The 20,926-nt window shown below is 45.3% G+C and overlaps 1 protein-coding gene across 3 annotated transcripts in view; it reads right to left on the reverse strand.

The window, feature by feature from the left end:
- Nucleotides 1-20,926, reverse strand: part of ADGRG7 (adhesion G protein-coupled receptor G7) — a 1,657,602-nt gene that overhangs the window by 936,977 nt on the left and 699,699 nt on the right. For all 3 annotated transcript variants that reach the window (XM_078657782.1, XM_078657780.1, XM_078657781.1), the window contains exon 5: nucleotides 12,223-12,381. In XM_078657782.1, the coding sequence (XP_078513908.1) occupies nucleotides 12,223-12,381 (159 nt within the window). The remainder of the gene's footprint in view (nucleotides 1-12,222; nucleotides 12,382-20,926) is intronic.

The following is a 20,926-nucleotide window of genomic DNA, read 5'->3' on the forward strand; positions in this document are numbered from 1 at the left end:
GGTGGAGTCCCAGTGGGGCTCATAACGCACAGTGGTGCCTGTGCCATTTCCAGCTGCCCTGCGAGAGCGCAGGCAGTTGCAACGCTGGGGGAATTTTTGTTTTGCATGAAGAGAAAGGAGTGAGATACACTCCTTGACCTTAGCGCTTTGCGCACTTTGGCTTGTGTTACATTGGCAGCTGTAGGGCCACTTTGAAAGCCCCAGGATGACAGGCCCTGACTTTCTGGGCATGGGGCATTTGAGCCCCGGTGTAAGGCCAGTTGGCCTGGGGGCAGGCGGTACCTGTGTTTACCAGGAGGGAGCAAGGCCCTAGAGTATGGTGATGTGTACATCTAGTCAGTGTACTGTGGTGCACTGCTGTTTTATTGCCTAATGTGTTTAATGCCTGTAGTGATGATGCACGATATGTTTATGATCATGATTTATGCCTCTAATGCTTTTCCCTTAGGTGTGCCCGCTGAGAGTATGGTGGGGTACTGTGGCTAATGATTTATGCACAGGGTGGTGACCCCAAATGTGATGTCCAAAGGGATGATAATTCCAATGTGATTTAAGAGTAATATGGTTTAGGCCTAATGAGTGTTTTTATGCTTGTGATGCCTATCACATAATGTGTTTATGTTTAGGATGTTTATGCATAATGTGTTTATGCTGGTGAGGCCTAATGCGTAATGTGTTGATGCTAATGAAGTTTGAGCCTAATGTGGATATGCCTAATGTTGTGCTATGATATATTAGTATGGTGTCCAAGGTGACTGTGATAATGCTTATGTCATTATTGTACCAGTAGTTACTGGTTGTGGTTTATATTTACTTACCTGTTCTGATGGTTCTGACCGTGGCCGATTGGCCTTGTCCTGTATATAGTCCCCTGTGAATAATGCCTAGTGCAAGTTGGCACAGTGTAAAATATATGATTATGTTTCTAATGTGTTTATGATAATACAAAGGCTATTTTGATATATAACTTTGTATGGAGTTTCTTTAGTAGTGTGCCTAGTGTGTTGCTGCTGTGTGTGTGTTGCGCAAACGCTTTACACATTGCCTCTGAGATAAGCCTGACTGCTCATGCCAAGCTTACAAAGGGGGCAAGCAGGGGTTATCTTCAGCATGTAACTCCCTTGCCCTGACTAGAGTGGTGGATTCTGCCTGGCTTAGGCGCAAGCCCTAGCAAACCAGGAATCCCATTTCTGACAAAAATAATGGCTAGATAATGCACTGCGATCACATATACTATGTCAGTTGTATGTTTTACGGCTGATCTGCAATTGTGAAGCATGCATTTCAGGTTTATTACTGTTTTTTGAGTTAGTGTGGTGGACATTGTGTTCGTTGGGTTTGGGATCAGGTTGTTGTATTGGACTTGTAGAGGGTTGTATCTCTCGTTATTGTAGTTGGATGTCTTGATGATCGGAATGTAGGAATATGTGTAAAGGGGCGTTTTCTGTGCGCTCTGACAGTATGGTAGCAGAGTGTTTACCTCTTCTTCTGAGAGGTAATTGTTCATTCTTCTTGGCTGATATAGTTTGTTGTCTCGGGGAGTTATGAAACTGTTATTAAGGATAAGTTGTCTGTAAGATAGGGTAGTGGGAGTGTACATCTTCTCTAGGGTGAGTAGAAGTATGATGACTCTTTTTGACCCATTCTGTGTCTTCCCGAGTAGCTGCACATTGTCTTTGATTTGGTTTACAGGCAGTATGAGTTAAGGACATTTACAAACTGCATTCTTGTTCTGTGTGTAATTGACCCGGTCAGGCTTTACATTAGGTTGAGTGGCCCACAGCGGGGTTTCTATTGCTTGCTCTTTGACTAGGGGATATTTCTAGGGCACTGAACCCCTTCCTGTTGCAGAGTAGTTGCTCCTAAGGCTGAGAGGGCTGTTTGTAAAAGGGTCTAGTTGGAGTCTCTGTGAAGCTGTGTGGACTGCAATGCTACGATTGAAGTTGGGTGTAGTACTGTTGGCGGGTAGCTATGAGGGTTTCCTGAGGCGGCAACTTGCCTAAAAGTTAGTCAAAAGCTAGTAGGTCATTGTCCGCTGTTTGGATAATGATGTAGCCATTTTAATAAATTGATATTGTAGCTTTTGCTTTGAGTGCGGGGCAGGGTGATATTGTTAGTTTGAGACCGGGATGTTCTGTGTGGCGTTGAATGCCTTGCGGGAGTAAAATGCATTCCACCATTTTGGTGTGCCTCTCGTGTGGAAGATCAGATCGGTCTTAATGGCTCCTTTTGAGAAGCAAAAATAAGCGTCCGATATGAGAGTTTCAGGGTTGCTCCTTAGGATATTGTGTTTCAATTTATTTGCTCCATTTTTGGATAAGTCCGGTGGGTAGTTGATTCTGACTGAGTTAATTCCTGAAGGGAACTGGTTGGGAGCATTTGCATTATTGTGGCCCAACATCTTTCTTTATTGGTGAGGCCAATGATGGTTCCCCTCTCTTAGAAGACTGGATGAGACCTTTGCCGTTACAATATGGCAACTTGTATAGAACATTTACTAGAATTGGATGAGAGAGCTCAGTCCTCTCTCAGTTTTGGTTACCGGGGTTAAGCCAAAGCACCCTAATCAAAGATGATGTATAGAACATTCACCTGAATTGAATGAGAGAGCCCAGTACTCTCTCAGTTTTTGATGCCGGGGGTAAGCCAAAGCACACCAATCAAAGATGGCTGCCCTCCATTCGGGAGTCCTCTTTCTGTCACCATTTATTTTGGCATCAAATATTTTGGTGTAAAACTGAAGTTCTACCCAGAAGGAAAGGTTTAGGCTTAAAATGGCCCCAGAATCTTACCATTGATATCCCGTGTTGGGAGAAGCTCACCACTCCTTCTTCCGTCTGGAGCAGGGAGCTCCTGCCTCAAATATTCAACTTACCACTGCCTGTCAGTGCTCTCCTCGGTTCCCAGAGTGAGCGGATCGGCTCGGTGTTGAGATTTTCACAAATTCCAGGATGAGCACTCTGTACACCAAGTCCTATGTGTTATTTTTAATTTGTGTGTTAATTTTAATTTAAATTTTCTTTTCTGTACCACCCCCTTTTCTGTATCGTTAATTTTAATTTAAATGCACAAAAGCATTGACAGTCACTTGTCCTGCTAGGAACTTTAGAGACTGCTCCTGTCTGTAGAATATTAAATATTTCTGTTAAGAATTGAATCATAGCCCCTGAAGTTAAAGAAATTGTTGTTCTTTCCGTCTTGAAGCGACCAGATGTCAACCTTAGATATCACTCAAATTACCAACTGATTTTGAAACTGCTCAGATATGAACAGCCTATCATGTCGCCAAACATTTTTTCACTTGACCGGGAAAAAAGCTGTACGTTAAATGATGTTCTAGTCTGATTCAATCTCTATAGACAACAGTGGTGGCTCGCCAAAAACGTGCTGCGGGGCAGCGGGGCAGGGTGAGGGGGGTAGTAGAATCCGACATACGATGGACAAAAGTACGTTAAGTAATTAAAAAAAAAATAAACCAATTTACCTTGCGCGTGCTGTATTGCCGAGTTGGTGATGCAGCATTTGCTCAACATTTATGTGGAATTCCTGGTTCCAATATGTTCCCTTGGTCGTCAACTATACACATAAGCTAACAATATGTTGCTTTCACTGCAATTGAGAGGCCAGGCCCCCTCTCTGTCAGCTTTTCAGAACAGAATCCCGGAGAGCTAAAACTGGATGTGTGGCAGCTGGTTGAAATTAGGAAAAGATGGAGGTATTAGGAGTGTGTGGCACTCCTGATCTGCCGACCTTTGCATACTAGTCAAAGGAAATGGAAACTTTTATTAACCCCATCAAGGTGGTGAATAGTTTAGGCATAAAACATTTTTTCATAAATTGTTCTTTATTAAAGAGAATGAGAAAAGTACAGAAGAAAGCATCAGGTTGAACAACAGTTTAAGTGGACATGACACCTATTACAACGTATAATGAAGAGTTTTGAAAAAATAGAAAGGAAAAAGGGAGACACAGCAAGGAGATGACAAACACAGTGGGGGACAAGGCACTAGGATATATCCAATGGTAATAGTGTGGGCATTCATATTAAATTGCATATACATAAAAAGAGCATGAATACATAGGCAGGCATGAAGAGGCATAACCTCATAAAGTCACAAATCAGAGAGAAACTAGAGTGCGAAAGAGCTCACAGACAACACTGCAAGAATAGATGCTTACAGTGGTCTCAGGTCGGAAGCAGTCTCTAAACAAGCAGTATAACATTCCAACCTGCGGTCCAAGCTCCCCTACGAATCACAACATATTCCCTCTGGGCTCAGTGCTGCAACTCAAGTTGCCAGGCAAGTATAGATGGGGGCCACACTTGCTCTCCAATCCATAGCAAACGCACGCTTCACCAGTGCGAAAGCGAGGTCAATCAGTTTTATCCCGCCTCGGGTTGAGAGCGTGGGGCGTGAATATGGCGACTACTGGTCACTTGGGTAACATAATTACAGACAGCATCCCAGAAGGGAAGCAGCATGGGACACTGCCACGTCATGTGAAAGAAATCACATGAACTGTTGCACAGCGAGGGCACTCGTGAGGGACTGACGGAAAGAACCAGTGTAACCGAGATAGGGTCAAATAATTTCATCAAACATAATTAAATTGCAATAATCTTAGTCTGACATTGCAGGAAATCTAAGGGATGTAGCCAAGGATGTTGGGCCAGTTCTTGTCTGCCAGGTCCAATTGCAGGTCGCACCCCCACTTTTGCCGAACAGCAGGAAACGGCGGGTCAGTAGGAGTACAAATTGCGCACTAGACATTGGTGACTGGGTGCCTGGGTATCCATATCAATATCATCTGCAGCGTGGGGTCATTTACCGGTTCGGAGACCAGATCCCCCCAGAAAAAGCACAGGCCAGCAATCAGAGCAGCATGTGGCAAGAACTGGACAGGTGGCAAAGCGTATGCCTCTCGCAGCTCATCAAATGATAGTAAGCCTTCAGAGGCAAACAGTTGTCCAACTTTGTCTATGTCTACTAGCTGCCAGTGAGCTTGGTTCACTCGGCTGTAGAGCTCGGCAAAATCCGGCAGCATCCACAGGAAGAGATTCAGCGAGTACTCTATCCTACAATGTCGGCACCGGAGATACCTGTTCCAGCAGTACCTGACCACCTTAAGCATCAGTGGACCAACCACCCCACATGGTGAAGGCCCTAGCACTGCCCGGAGGACCGGAGGACGGTCAACCTTGGACCAGAGACACCGCACCTTTATGTGGCATCTGACACGATCCAAGTCATCAGCCACGGTACCTTTCCAGCTAGGTAATTTACTTCATAATCAGGAGCAGCAAGGCCCTCGGACTGTAGGGGAAGGAACAGTCTGTGCAGCACAACCAAATGACTGCCCGACACCCAAATTAGGTCCGATAACCAAGTGTTAAGCTCCTTAAAAGCCTTCCTGAGGATGAACACAAGAGGGGAGGCAAGACCAACATCTTGGACAATGCCACACAGGCCACTGGAGAAAGCAGGATCTGCTTCCAAAAAGTGGCAGGGGGCCGTATCCCCATCAAAGCCTTCCCAAAATTACCTTCCCAAACAGTGTCTAGGTTACGATATACCCATACACCTAAATACTTCAAAGTGCGAAGGGCTGCCAGTAAAGTGGTGGGCCCACCTTCCTCCAGAAAGGCAGCATAGGGGTCTAACAAAGGAAAGATGCAGGACTTTTGCTTATTAACATGAAGTCCAGAAAATAACCCAAAGGTGTGTCATCTGTGTAAATGGAGATGGAATGTGTATGGTCAGCTATTCGCATTCCATGATTATTACCAAGCAAAAGCATCCTGCAAGCTAGGGGCTCAATATCAAGAGCAAAAAGTAATGGGGAAAGCGGAATTCCTTGAGGAGTACTGCGGTGTTTGGGCCAAGGATCAGAAAAATCCTGACCAACACGCAACCGGGCAAACGAGGCAGAATAAAGGATAGAGTCCACAACATAATGGAGTCCCCAAAGCCCATGAACTTCAGCACGGCAAACAGGTGAGTCCATGAGAAGCTATCAATAGCCTTCTCCATATCAATGCAGAGTGCAACTGCCCATGTAACGGAGATCATCGAGAATATGAAAGAGCCTCCTAATATTAGCTGAAGTACTATGCCCGGGTATAGATCCCAACTGAACAGGATGGATCAAGAGGGACAACCTCAGAAGAATATGTTTGGCTATGATTTTCCAGAGGATTCTGCAATCTAAATTAAGTATGGGCAAAGGGCGGTAGGAACTCCTGCCCAATGAATCACCTTAACTGAATGTCCATACCATCAGCAGCACACCCAATGCGTTTTCCCATCCCTTTGTATAATAGATTTCAGTGCTTGTCTAGGTTGGAGGAAAATGATTGACATATTAAATCAGAAGGGGTGCCTTTTATACATGAGTTAGAGCAGATGGTAATTCATAGACCAGTTAGTAGGGGAGATAATCTAAGCTATATCCAATCCCAACACACAGAACCCAATATGGTGTATGAGAGTGCTGTAAATGACGAGATAGATAATCAAATTTTAATAAAATCTGTGCATCTAATGGATGAAGTAGATCCCCCGAATCTAATTTCAAATGATAACCAAGGAATAGAAATTATAATGCAGGAAGGGTATACATTAACTACCTGGAATGTAGCAGGCCTTGCGAAAAAATTAGATACGCCTTTTTGGCAGGATTTTATCACTCATGGAAGTGACATTATCTGTATTCGGGAAACTTGGAGTACACATGTGGTTGCAGTGGAAGGTTATACATCCCATTGCTTAAATGCTGTACCTTCTTCATCAGGTAGAGCAAAGGGTGGTTTATTGTTGCTTATATCCACCAAATTAATTGGGTGTAAAATTATTAGCTATTCTTCCATAGGTGACCATAGCCAAATTCTGAGGTTAATGCTCCCAAAGGGTAAGGATTTGATTTTAATTAATTATCATAATAATAACTTTAACAAGGACAGGGATGCACCGCTAGACTTATTAGAAAAGGAGATAGACAGGGTTTTGAAATTATCTAGTAAACTTGCAGTTATCCTGTGGGCTGGGGACTTTAATATCCGGGTCTGTCCAGCGACCCTAACCATTTCATGTGGATACATGACGGCCCACATTACTACCAATGGGACTGATGATGATTTTTTACATTTCCCACATTGTGTATACGGCATGGCTCTAAATATATTAATGGCAAAATTTGATCTTGATCTGTTAGATTGTTCCATGAAACAGGGCCATATTACATGATCAACTTTCACTGGGAGAAATGCGAACAGCAATATAGATCATATTTTAATCTCGAAGGCTAGTTCTTATTCTGACCTTTGGATAAGGGAGCAGGTGGTTAGTGACCACAACAGTATCTCCATGGTATTACTAGATTGGGGTAATAAACTAACTAACACTGGGGGCCAACTTTTGGATATTATCCCTGTTAGGCCTAACGGGATGAGAATAAAGTGGGACGGCGTAGACACCACTAAGATACAAAGAGAAGTGGTCACCAGAGGCAGGAAAGCTATTGATTACGGATGTATGACGGTACGACGCGTACTTTGACAACGCGTACCGTTACTACGCTAGTTTTACAACGCAAGTCGTTACAACGACTTGCGTCGAGGGGCGCTGGATAGTAATTAGTTTTATTTACTATTCCAACTCCAGTCCCCGTGGACTCTAGGGAAGGAGTTGGATAGTAAATTAAACTATTTACTATCCTGGAGCGCCCCCCAGCGCAAGTCGTCGTAACGACTTGCGTTGTAAAAGTAGCGTGGTAACAGTACCGCGTTGTTAAAGTTTCGTCGTAATGGATGTTTCCCATTGATTACTGTCTCAGTGAAGAGGTCATCCCTGAAAATGTATTAACTACATTTTCTGATATAAATAATATAATTAAGAATGTTTTAACTAGGAATACCAAAGGTTTGAAACAGGCTGGTACGAGGTGGTTTGACTCTAAATGTACCCAGACATTACACAAATTGAAATAGGCACTTGGGACTAAGCCTCGTAACCAACTACTAGTTCACGAGCTTCGAGTTGAATATAAGCAAGCTATGATGATACATAAAAAAGAGTTGAGATCAGATGCCTGGGATAAACTAAGTATGGCCGCTGATACAAACAATAGTAAACTCTTTTGGGAAACTGTTAATAGTCCCTTTTTAAAGGATAATTGCTTACCCGAATTGATGTCTTATGTGAACTGCACCGATTGGATTGAACACTTTTCTAATATTTTTAACCCGGATAGGTTGTGTTTAACTTCTTTTTTAACTGATGATTTTACATGGCCTATTTTACCATTATTGATTGATGTCGAAGAGGTGGAGGAAGGGTTGTTAAATAGTAAAGGGGGAAGGGCACTGGGCCCAGACGGTGTCCCGATCGATTTATATGAGAATTTAATGGATTTATGGGCACCAATTCTCACAAGGACTTTTAACACTGCAGCCATGGGGAATTTCCCAACATCATGGGCCCAATCACTAATTGTCCCATTATATAAAAAGGGCTCGCGATCCGAAGCTTATAATTACCATCCGATATCGCTACTGGATTCCTCTATAAAGGTGCTGAGTAGGGTCCTTTTAAAAAGACTGGAAACCTGGGCCTCAGATCTCAAAGTCCTAACTACAGTTCAATATGGATTTAGGAAAGGTCTAGGTACTATTGAACAATGTATAAATTTGGACCTACTCATTAATAAATATACAGTAGCTAAAGAGGGCAATTTGTTTTTATGCTTCGCTGATTTGAGCAGCGCATTCGACTAAGTGGATCATTCCCTTCTCTGGACAGTGCTGCTGGAATCTGGGGCCCCAAAAGAGATAGTGGTTTTTTTAGGTCGGGTCTATGAGAAATTATCCTGTAGTGTACAATACGGGGCAAATGGCGAGCGGACCCTATTTTTTGCTGTACAAAGAGGCATTAGGCAAGGGTGCGTACTGGCCCCCCTTTAATTTTCCCTCTTTATTAATCAAATAGCTATGGTTTTGAACAATATTCCGGCAGATGCACCCAAAATTGGTGGTGCGGTTGTATCGGTACTATTATATGCCGATGATGCTGTTTTAATTTCCCGCACCCCAATAGGCCTCCAACGACTTATTGATGAATTTACTGTTTTTATTAAGGGTAGGAAACTTTTAATAAATAAATCTAAGACATACACCATGATATGCGGGAAGAAATTGAAGTCGCCGAGGTCTTTTTTCTTGGACGACTCTATAATACAAACTGTTAATACCTTCTGTTATTCAGGCATCACTTTTGAAGGTAATGGTAAATGGGCGGGTGAGCAAGAAAATATCAGATATAAATGGATCAGGAACACTAATGGAATTTTCCGCTTTGCAACTAAATTGGGAGATCGTAGAATAAGGGACATGGTTGCCATATACAACGCAAGATGTGTTTCTTCAGCTCTGTATGGAGATGGACTATGGGGTTATTCATCTACAGTTCAACTTCAAAGGGACGAAAACAGTTTCCTTAAATGGTTGCTTTGTGCCCCGGCCTCAGATTCCACTGATTTAATCCATCAGGAAACTTGCCTCAATTATATATCAGATTTGGCAGCCTTACGCCCCGTACTCTTATGGTGATCCATCTGGCATAAGAGCGAAACTGAGTTCACACAGTCCACTATTAGAGATTGTCTCAAATTAGATCATTATTCACGCATCTGATGGTTGAGCTATATAATTCATTGGTATAGCACATTATTTGATTTTAATATTCTTGAGGAGTCCGAATTTGAAGAAAGAAATAAAAACTTGTTTTTGTTATACAAGAGTGAAGAACGAACCAAACTGACTAGGACTCAAAAGACTTCGGTTTTTTATAGACAACTTGAACTGAAAAGTGGGTTTCAGGCATATTTGGCGGATGTGTCCAGACCTTCACATCGATTCGTTTTAATACGCTTAAGGGTAGGCATTGTCCACCACCTTGTATCCTTCCCCGTAATAGGGGAAGGCTCTACCATGAAATGCCCCTGCGATGATATATCCAAGCAGAGTTGTTGCCATTTCCTACTATTTTGTAAATGTTATGTATCTATGAGGACATTTTATTTGAAGCCTATCCTTTTAAAATATAATATTCGTTTAACAGTAGTTGCTATGAGCTTAATTTGCTCTCTTGAGAGTCCAGATATCTGTTTTCATGTTGCACTCTATTATTGAAATGTAGGGCAGCAAGAAAATCGATAATATTATGATATTGCACTTACTGTCTGGTTATATTTGCATTTTTGCACTCATGCATATGTCACTTTAAAATGTGCTGCTAATAGAGTATTAGTGTGAAGGAATACGTCTGAGCTGCTATTAAGAAATGCACTTTATGTGAAAATCTTGTTCTAGGGTTAAATTTGTATTTATGCACAAGTCACTTTACTCTTGGTAAAGATAACCATCTGACGATTATGATCTTCTACATTTGGAATTTCACATATGTTACTTTCTTGGACTACGCACTTTAATATGGTGTATTTATTGTAACTGTTTTTTAAGTATTCTCCCGCTCGGTGTTAAAGTCACTATGAGAGTCGGTCCGTGGAATAATTTCTTATAAACTGTCTTGTAAGCGGAGTGTGATATACCCGTCCTTGTGATGCTTATTTTGTAAATATGCATTGATATTTTTACTTATGTGTTTTAAATATGTTCAGCTTTTATGGTTGTGTGAAACAAACCGAATAAAGCTTTTTGAACTTGAACTTGAGTCACCTTCATCCTTATGAAGCGGTACAATGAGGGCTTCCTTGGGGGAATATGGTAAAAAAAATATCTCCACCCTGCCTGATACATTGCTGTGAGGTGCTTAGTGAGGTACTCCTGATAGCATTTATAAAATTCTAGTGGCAGACTGTCGCTTCCTGGCCTTTTGCCGCCAGCTAACAGCTTAATATTTTAGGCATAAAACGTAACCACAAACAACAACCTGATTTCTGGGCCAACGCATTATTATCATTTTGCACCACTTTTCAGAGAAAGATTTATGGGCTAGTATTTTTGATCCTATAAAGACATCGCTGTCCAGGAAATATCTAAACAAAGGCCTGATTTAGAATTTGGCAGAGGGCTAAGTCATCATAATCTTGACGGCAATCATGCCCAACTTAATACAAGAGCAATATATCCCATGGCACTTGTAATGAGGTGGATGGGATAGACTTCATGTTTGAGATGGATTTACCCTCTGCCAAACTCTAAATCCGCCCCTATCTTTGTAGAATCGTTAGGTCCTCATTTTTAGCGCTGAGAGACCCTACATTGGTTGTGTGATCAATAAAAAGTAGATAATATAACATACCAAGGGGTTCCATTAATGTCCCATACAAAGGGCCTCATTTACAATATTTTGACGCACAGCAGCGCAGCAAGCCTACCTGCTGTGCTGTTGTGCGTCGAAATAAAAGGGCAGGAATGCGCTGTATCTACAAGATACAGCGCATTCCTGTTCTTCTCCCCTGCGCCGGCGAACAAACAGCAGCCGTAGCGCCAGTGCAGACACCCGTGCGTCATTTTGCAAAGGTGCCAGCACTGAGGGGATGATTGGTTTTGTGCAGGAAGGGACACATTTTTCTCCTCGTTTTACCTAGGATTCTGACATTCCCAGGTTTACAAAATCTTGTAAATTTGGGAATGTGTCAAGTTCCATGAATGTTGTGTGGGAACACCCACAGCTACACCCATGCAACGCCCCATTTTATGCTGAGTAATGAGTGAAACGGAAACATATTTACAAGGCCATGAAAATTCACGCAGAGTGACTTAACATCACCTTGTAAATATGGGGAAGCCCATTGTCCTGCCGGTGCGTCAATAGAAGTGACGCGCCGGCGGCTCACTGGGCTAGTAAATAAGCCCCAGAGTTCTACAATAATGCCTGAGTGTGATAATACTGGAATTGCACGACGTTAGAGATTTAGTACAGAAAATAAAGACTGCCTTACAGTAACAACAGAACAGACATGTTCGTCATTTTTTTGCATGTTTTTATCACCAGCTTTTTGTTGCTTGTGATTTATGAATTGCTGTACCACCATCGCTCGGATCTACAGAAATTGTTGAAATGTGTGCTAAAGCCTATAGTGCGCTCAGCTAAATGAGGGCTCGTGTGGATAGTTAGCTGAGGGTTTCTGAGGCAGGGTAAGGCTAAGGAATGGTGAATTTGCAAATAATGAAAACATAAAACAATATCGAATTGCACTCACCTCAGTATTATTAGTAACTTGTGAGTTGCTTAATATCTGAACAACAATGCCAGCAGCGCTCTCAATATTCCGCTTTTCTAAGTTTTCCGGCTGTGATGTGATTAGTTGAGTGCTGCAGGCAACTTCCAAAGCCTTCTCCTCTGATGGTGCAGATTGTATCTGTTAAAATGAATGTTAAAATGAAGGCACTTGATGAGCAAACACAGCATGCAGCCCCGCCAGTGGATCACAGTTTATCAGTTCATGTAATCGATTCTTTATGAATATACTTGCTCAATGAAAGAACAGACAACCCTTGGTTTATAAATACCCACTAAGAAGCAGACAGTATTTTCCACAGTTTTCAGTTGCAGGTTATCTTTCAAACTTGTCGTTTCACGTTGTGACATATTTTGCCATAAACTATCACAGATCTTTCCTGAAATGTAAAAGTGGCCACATTCTCCAATGACTGACTATATCCGTGAAATCTATTTCTGTATACTTTACTGATACATTTAACAATAAACTACTGTTCTGTAAGGCATCATTGCTCCAACTGTTCTTCAAATAACTAAATAGGTCATTCCTTGAGTGTTTTCCATGTGCTGCTGTGGGGTCATCACGCGGCGGCAAGTATCACATTTCTCTCTTTACATCACTGCTGTTTTAGACATCCCAAGTGTTTTCAGAGCCTCGTCTGTGTTTACTCCATTCAGGATAAACAGCCCTAATGAATATACGTCCCAAAATCTGCAGTGGTAGCCCGTTATCTAGCATATTAGGCCAGGAAGGAAGAAAAGAAAGACACAAGGAAACAAACAGAACAGAATAACAGAATAATACAACAGAATCAAGAATAACTTTCCTAACATTCGCAGCTCAGCCCACATTGGCATAGTCAGCACATTCTCAAAGTTGCTTGTTTTATTTAGTAATATGTATTTTGGTTTAGAATTTTCAGCAATTCGGTGAGTGTGTAGAGGCAAGATGGCGTCCGGCTAACTTCATAGCTGTGAAGCTCCGCTGAGTATCCCCCGCCAATGTGATAAAGAATGCCGAAAAATAACTTTTTTTGACACGCTGAAGATTGGGGAAAAAACGCCGAATAGAAACCCGATTAGGGTATGCAGCAGAAAAAGCGCCTATTCTTTTCTTTCACCTGGCTAATCCGGCTCGATTACACACACTCTCAGTGCCTCGAGGACATCTGCCGGGCTCTGACTGTTATGTTCCCGGCTCTGCACGTTGTGTACGTCACCGGCGTGAGGAGCCGGGTCACGTGTGCGGCTATAATAAAAAGGGGCCCCGCACGCACGTACGCCACTTCGGCGGGGTGCGGAGAGCCATAAGCATATTCCCAGTGTCAGTCTGAGTTTATTGTAAGGCCACGTGTCAGGCCTAGGCCACTGTAGATGCCCCTTGAGTGTAGGGTCCGAGATCAAGCCCCTAGGGATCGCCTAGTAACCCTAAAACACAACATTGGCGACGAGGGTGGTTGCCGATCCCTCGCTGCGTGTGAGCGGTGCCGGCCTCTTTGTGCGGCGGTCGCGAGAGCGTCTATCTGCTCGCGGTGCTCGTGCCACACGCCCGCTCACACGTTGTGCGTGCTCAGTGTCGGAGCGCCTGGCCTGGCGGGCGTGCAGGTGAGCCGCTCTGCCCCCTGCGATCTACCCGCTCACCTAGCGCTTGGCCCCACGGCTCTCTGGAGCATATTGCGACAGTCTTGCTGTCCACCCCCGGCTGGCCGTCTCTCTTGCACCATCTCGGTGCCTCATCTGGCCTGCGCCGCACCCGGCTTTCTGGGCCGGTGCGTGAAGCGTGCTCTTGTCTAGGCCCAGTGCGGCTGGAGCTCCGCGCCCGCAGCCGTGCCCTGCCGGGTCCCACGCATCGTGCGGACGCTGCGCTTTCGGCGGGGCTGAAGGACGCCCGTCTCGCTGCCGCCGCAGGGGGAGAAGGGACTTCGGTGTTTCAGCCACCACACGTCCAAGGCACTCTCAAGCGCCTGGAGGCACGACACGCTGGTGTACACAAGACGCGAAGGATACTGCGTGGCCACGACCCACCTGCCACCAATCCAAGGCCTGCACGCCACCCCTACAACACTCACCCATTGCCATGGCCACGATTCCGCCGTTGGAGCCGTTTGTGGTGAAGGGGTCCCCTTCCTCATTGGCGCCTAAGTGGCAAGAATGGGTGGACAGACTTTTGGTGTTTTTTGAAGCCACGAAAGTTCATAAGGAACAGAAGAGAGCCATGGTGCTCCATCTAGGTGGCAAAGATGTGCATTCCATTGCAAGAACACTCACGGAAGCCACACCCAAGACTCACCACACACTTATCAATGCCCTGAATGCTCATTTTGAACCTATGGCTAATCAGGACTATGAACGATTCGTATTCAGGCAAGCGCGACAGCTGTCCGAGGAGTCGTTGGACACGTACCACACCAGGCTCAAGAGACTGTCCCTGTCTTGTGGTTTTGCGGATGCTACAGAGGAGATACGAGGCCAGATAATCCAGGGGTGCGCGTCGGCGAAGCTGAGAGAACGCATTCTGGAAGAGTCTGGCAAACCTCTAGCCGACATCCTAACGCTGGGTCGCACAAAAGAGCTGTCCAAAGCAAGGGCTGCGCACATGGAGGCCGCTCTCCAAGCACCGGTCAAGGCTGAACCGGTCAACAAGATTCAGGTCCGATCACCAACCAAGTGTAATAAGAAGCCTGCTAGGGCATCGACAGGAGCATCCGGTTTTCCTTGTGGATACTGTGGAGGCCCGAATCACCCCGCACCAGAATGCCCGGCTAGAGGGAAGCGATGCTCAGGGTGTGGCAAACTCAACCACTTTGAGAAGGTATGCCGCTCGAAGAAATTTCGCAAGCCCCGACAGGTAGTGAATACGGTGCCGGAAGGTGATCAGAGCCGCAGTGATATGGACGATGATGAAGAGGAAGAGAGGACAGTGCACCAAGTACACATGATTGGTACAGCGGCGCGGCGAACCAGGAAACTCCCACAGTGCTCGATCCGAGTGGCGGAGCAGGAGTTCATGGCCGTGGTAGATACGGGAGCCACCATCAATCTCATGAGCACAGCACTCTATAGGACCATGCCGCACCCTCCCAATCTGAGCCCCTCGCCAATCATGGTGTTTGCATATGGTCAAGAAACGCCCCTCAAAATCCGAGGAAAGTTCCGTACGACCGTCAGCCATGGCGATAGGACAATCACGGCGAACATTTTTGTATCGGAAGATGGGCAAGGCATGCTCCTGGGATGTCGGGCCGCGGAGGACCTGGGAGTGGTCACCTTTGCGTTTGGGGTCCATGAAGAGTCCGTACAGCAGCTCATAATGGACTTTTCGGACATCTTCAAAGGCATAGGCCGCTTCAATGGTCGCGAAATACACCTACATGTGGACCCGACAGTACAGCCAGTGGCACTGCGACATCGCCGGATTGCATTCCATCTCAGGCCCCTCGTGGAAGAAGAGCTTGGAAAGCTCGAGGCGGCCGGCATCATCGAAAAAGTGACGGGACCTACTCCATGGGTATCGCCCATTGTGGTCACAAGGAAGCCCAAACAACCAGGAGCCGTCCGGATCTGTGTGGACATGCGCCTCCCAAATGTTGCCATTAAACGGGAACGCCACATCACACCCACCATTGATGATCTCATTCGAGAAATGGCAGGAGCATGCTGGTTCTCAAAGCTGGACTCCGATCTGGATACCATCAATTGGTATTGGACAAAGAGTCAAGGAACATAACCACGTTTTCGACGCACGTAGGCCTCAGGAGATATACTAGACTCAGTTTTGGAATCTCCAGTGCTGCGGAGGTCTTCCAGAACGTGATACAGGAACTGATTGCAAACATACCAGGGGTGATCAATGTCAGTGATGACATCATGATACATGCCCGAACAATCCTGGAGCACAACCAACGACTGGAGCAGGTGTTTCGGAGACTACGAGAAGCAGGACTGACCCTACATAGAGAAAAATGTGAGTTCCTAAGAAGGAAAATAGGGTTCTTCGGTTACACCTTCTCAGCGGATGGAGTCAATCCAGACCCGGAAAAAGTCCGGGACGTCAAAGAAGCCAAACCTCCCACATCCGTCACTGAGGTCCGCAGTTTCTTGGGGATGGTGAACTATTGTGGGCGATTCATCAGAGACCTTGCCAATCTCACACTGCCCCTGAGAGAGCTCACAAAGGACTCCACTCCGTGGACCTGGGGCCCGGCTCAAGACAAGGCTTTTGAGGACATCAAGGCTGCTCTCTCGGACACCACCACCTTAGCATTCTTTGACCCCCGAAACCTCACCCTCGTGGCGGTGGATGCTGGCCCCGCAGGACTAGGTGCAGTACTGATGCAGAAGCAGCGGGATGAACTGGATTGGATGCCAGTGGCATACGCCAGTCGTTCGCTCACGGACACGGAACAACGATATTCCCAAATAGAAAAGGAGGCCATAGCCATACATTGGGGTTGCCGACACTTTCATCTCTATCTGTATGGGAAACCATTCACTGTCATCACAGATCACAAGCCGCTGGTGGCATTATTCTCAGGCACCTCGACAAAACCGCCTCCACGGATAGAAAAGTGGATGCTGCAGCTGCAAGAGTACAACTGCCACATTGAATATCAACCAGGTGCATGGAATCCGGCGAACTATCTCTCACGACATCCCCGGGATGCTACGCCTGAAGAAAGGGAGGAGGCGGAAGACACGGAAGCTTATGTAAAATGTGTCACCGCACGGTCATGTCCAAGATCCATCTCACTAGAAGAGGTAGCAGAAGCCACCACATAAGATGTCTGCCTACAAAGGGCCAGGGAAGCCATTCAGCAAGGCAACTGGCATCGTGCCAAGGAGAGCTGGAAAGCACTCACACCGGAAGCTCAACGAATCATGGAAAGTTTGCACCATGTAAAAGATGACCTGAATGAAGACGACACAGGTTGTTTACTACGAGGACACCGGCTGGTAATACCCTCGACACTAACGGAACAGGTGATTCAACTGGCTCATGTAGGCCATCAAGGAATAGTCAAAACCAAGGCGAGATTGCGAGCCAAGGTGTGGTTCCCCCTTATGGATGAACTGGTGGAAAAGATGGTAAAATCCTGTATGGCCTGCCAAGTCACGGGTGATGCTCCACGGGAGGCCCCAATCTTGGTGGAGCCTCGGCCTCAACACCCATGGGAGTGTGTCAGCATGGACTTTGGTAGCCTGCCGGATGGGCGACACACGTTAGTGGTGATTGATGACCACTAAAAATATCCAGAAGTCGAAATTGTAACCACCACAAGTGCGGCAGAAGTGATTCCCAAGCTGGAAAAGATCATGGCTGCGCATGGAGTAATACGGGAACTGCGGACTGACAATGGTCCACCATTTCAAGGACAAGAACTAGCTGAATATCTGACCTCCCTAGGTACACGACATCGCCGGATAACGCCCCGATGGCCACAAGCCAATGGAGAAGCCGAACGCTTCATGAGAACTCTAAACAAAGTTATCAGGATAGCTCATGACAAGGGACAGTCGGTGGAGATGGCCATATTCACATTTCTACGGAGTTACAGACAAACACCTCACACCACCACTGGCGTAGCTCCGGCCCATATCCTGATGGGGCGAGTGGTCACTGATTCCATGCCTCATCATCCAAGGTGGACACCGAGGACAACAGATGAAAACCAGATCGCGAGGAGCAGGCAGAAAGCCTATGACCAAGTCAGCAAGCGACGGGGAGCCAGAGTCACACAGTTCAACAGAGGAGATCAGGTGCTACTCAAAAACCGGGTGACCAGTGGAAAATTCAGGCTGAACTATGAACGTGGACCGTGGCGAATAATTAGTGTAAAAGGCACCCGCATAGTAGCGGTCAGAGGAAGAGAAGTGGTAACCAGGAATGTATCTCACTTCAAGCATTTTCACCCGGAACTGGACATGAGACCAAACCCGCAGTCATCCGTGGTGCCTGGGGCTGACGTCAGCCCACCATATCTGGATTCCACAGCCTACAATGATGACTCGGGGACAGAGGTCACATCTGAGGACTCTGCTGGTGGTGCTGAGGTGAGGGCAAGCCCTGCGGAAAGCTCAGAGGGTCCTGATGCTGCAACAAACAGCGCTCCACTCATGGGCGGGACCAGTGAAGATGCCACTCCCAGGCGAGGAATGTCGCAGTACAGGCTGAGAAGAAACCCCGAGCCATCCTGTCGGATGCGAGACCATTTCATGTAAGACTGTTCTAATTCTAATCATGTTCAAATGTAAAGGGTCACAGCTAGCCACCTGTCACTCAAGTTGATTTTAAAATACATCAAGCAGAGACTGCCTATAATGTCATTTCCAAGTTGGACTGTTCACATCTGTTTTGTTTGTTTTATATTTTAGGAGGAATGTTATGTTCCCGGCTCTGCACGTTGTGTGTACGTCACCGGCGTGAGGAGCCGGGTCACGTGTGCGGCTATAATAAAAAGGGGCCCCGCACGCACGTACGCCACTTCGGCGGGGTGCGGAGAGCCATAAGCATATTCCCAGTGTCAGTCTGAGTTTATTGTAAGGCCACGTGTCAGGCCTAGGCCACTGTAGATGCCCCTTGAGTGTAGGGTCCGAGATCCAGCCCCTAGGGATCGCCTAGTAACCCTAAAACACAACACTGACCTCCCGGATTCACTCTGGTCTGCGTGAGCCCTGTGCGGACGGACGGTGTAGCAGACTGTTCTACAGGAGCTCGACGAGGGGCTGGGGGACCGCTAAGCTTCAGAGGAGACGCTGCCAGCTGACACAGCCATGATCCTACATTCACAAGACTTCTGCTCGGTTCGGCTTTGGCGCCCAGGAGAATCAAGTAAGCATGTCTAGCAAGGGGGTACGTATAGTGAAGAAAAGAATACAAATATCAGTTACCGCGTAGCCCAGCACAAACTCTGCAGTTTTTTGACTGAGGAAACAGGACACTCTGGCAGCGAAAGGCAAAGTTGGGGGTGAGAGAGTGGAAAAGAAGAAATGCGCAGTCAAGAGCCCCGGCGAAACTGACATTGCTTCAAGTTTCAAGTTTATTTTATTTATGATTTCGGAACTCAAATGAGATCCACATAAAAATGTAAAACATTTAGATACATTTACATACAATCGTTAATCAAATACAAAATAGCAATATACATTTCCGATCTTTTAATATAAGACTAAAAAAGTTTTGAAGAAGTTAAAGATTTTATAACAAAACATTTCATCAGGGGAATTATAGATGGCATCAAGAAAGGAAATAGCAGAGGAAATACCTAATTGAAGAAAAATAGGTCTCAGCCACTTGCGCCTAAACGCAAGTAAAGCCAGGCACACAAAAAGGACATGATTAATATCCTGATTAGAATTATTACAAAGATCACATAAAGCTGAAGAGCTATACCATCTGGACATCAAAGAATTCAATGGAAGAAGATCCTGCCTCAATAGAAGAAAGAATCGTCGTACCCCATGGTGGAGATTCCAGGTGACATATGGTTGGGCTATTCTCATTTGGCAAGAATCTACGGCCAGGTGGACGCCTTTTTTCAAAGTACGTGATTCCCTGTCCAACTTGAAGCTTAATTCCCAAGAAGCTGACTTCAGGATGGATTTCAACTGATGTGGGGATAAAGTAAATAAAACCGATTCATCAAGTTCAAGGAGGTCAACTGCAGTTCTAAAATTTTTTACAATTGTCGAATATTCTTTGAGGTTTCTAAGCAGCTCAGTTTTTATGATATTTCTTAGAGTGCCTGGGTCCCCCTGGGCAATATTAAAAACCCAGCGCACTGTTCCTGCTAAACCTTGAACCCAACTACTACGTAGGCCAAATTCCAGGCTAAGTGCGGCTGTAGAGCACGCAGTATTGACCATAGTAAGACTACGCAGAATTTTGCCTTCCGTAGAGTTTAAGAAACCCCAAGTTTTTATATCCACTATTTCCATGACATAAAGTAATGATGCAGGAATTTTTGCACGGTATACTTCCAACAGGATAGCAAAATGCCGTCTGCCAGTGGCCTTATAGAGAGAAACTAGACTTTTACCTTGAATAATTGTTTTCCGCGTATTATTGGCTATATGAGCCTTCTCACTTAAATTGCCCGAGGAAGACATAAGATTGTACCACTTCCAATCTTTGTCCACCTACGGACCATGGGAAATTCACGTCTTTCAACTTTTTTCTACCCGTCATGAACATTACTTTGCTTTTTGAAATGTTTATCTTCAGGTGGTGTGCTTCGGCATATTTATGAAGAGCGTGCAGACGGTTATTTAAACCTTTAGGTGTTAGGTCTAGAATCACTATATCGTCTGCATACATTAAGCAAACAATTGGGACACCCCCCAACATCGGAGCTATTCCTTCACTTTCAGACAAAACGCGGGGAAGATCGGTTATGTAGAGGAAAAACAATAAAGGGGCCAATAAGCAACCTTGTTTTAACCCATTTGCTGTTGTAATTACTTGAGAAAGACCTCTTTCCCCACCTAACAATACTCTGCACCAGGTTTCCGAATGAAGGGCTCGTGTTAACTCCAGGAGAGTAGATGGCATGCCAAGGTTTGATAATTTACTCCACAGCAAAGATCGGTCTACTTTATCAAATGCTGTGGAGAAATCTATAAAGGCAGCATAAACTCTCCCTCCACGAATCTTAACATATTTCTCTGTTATAACCTGCAATGTTGTC

Source organism: Lissotriton helveticus, chromosome 8 (assembly GCF_964261635.1).
Source record: "Lissotriton helveticus chromosome 8, aLisHel1.1, whole genome shotgun sequence".
Taxonomy (NCBI): Eukaryota; Metazoa; Chordata; class Amphibia; order Caudata; family Salamandridae; genus Lissotriton; species Lissotriton helveticus.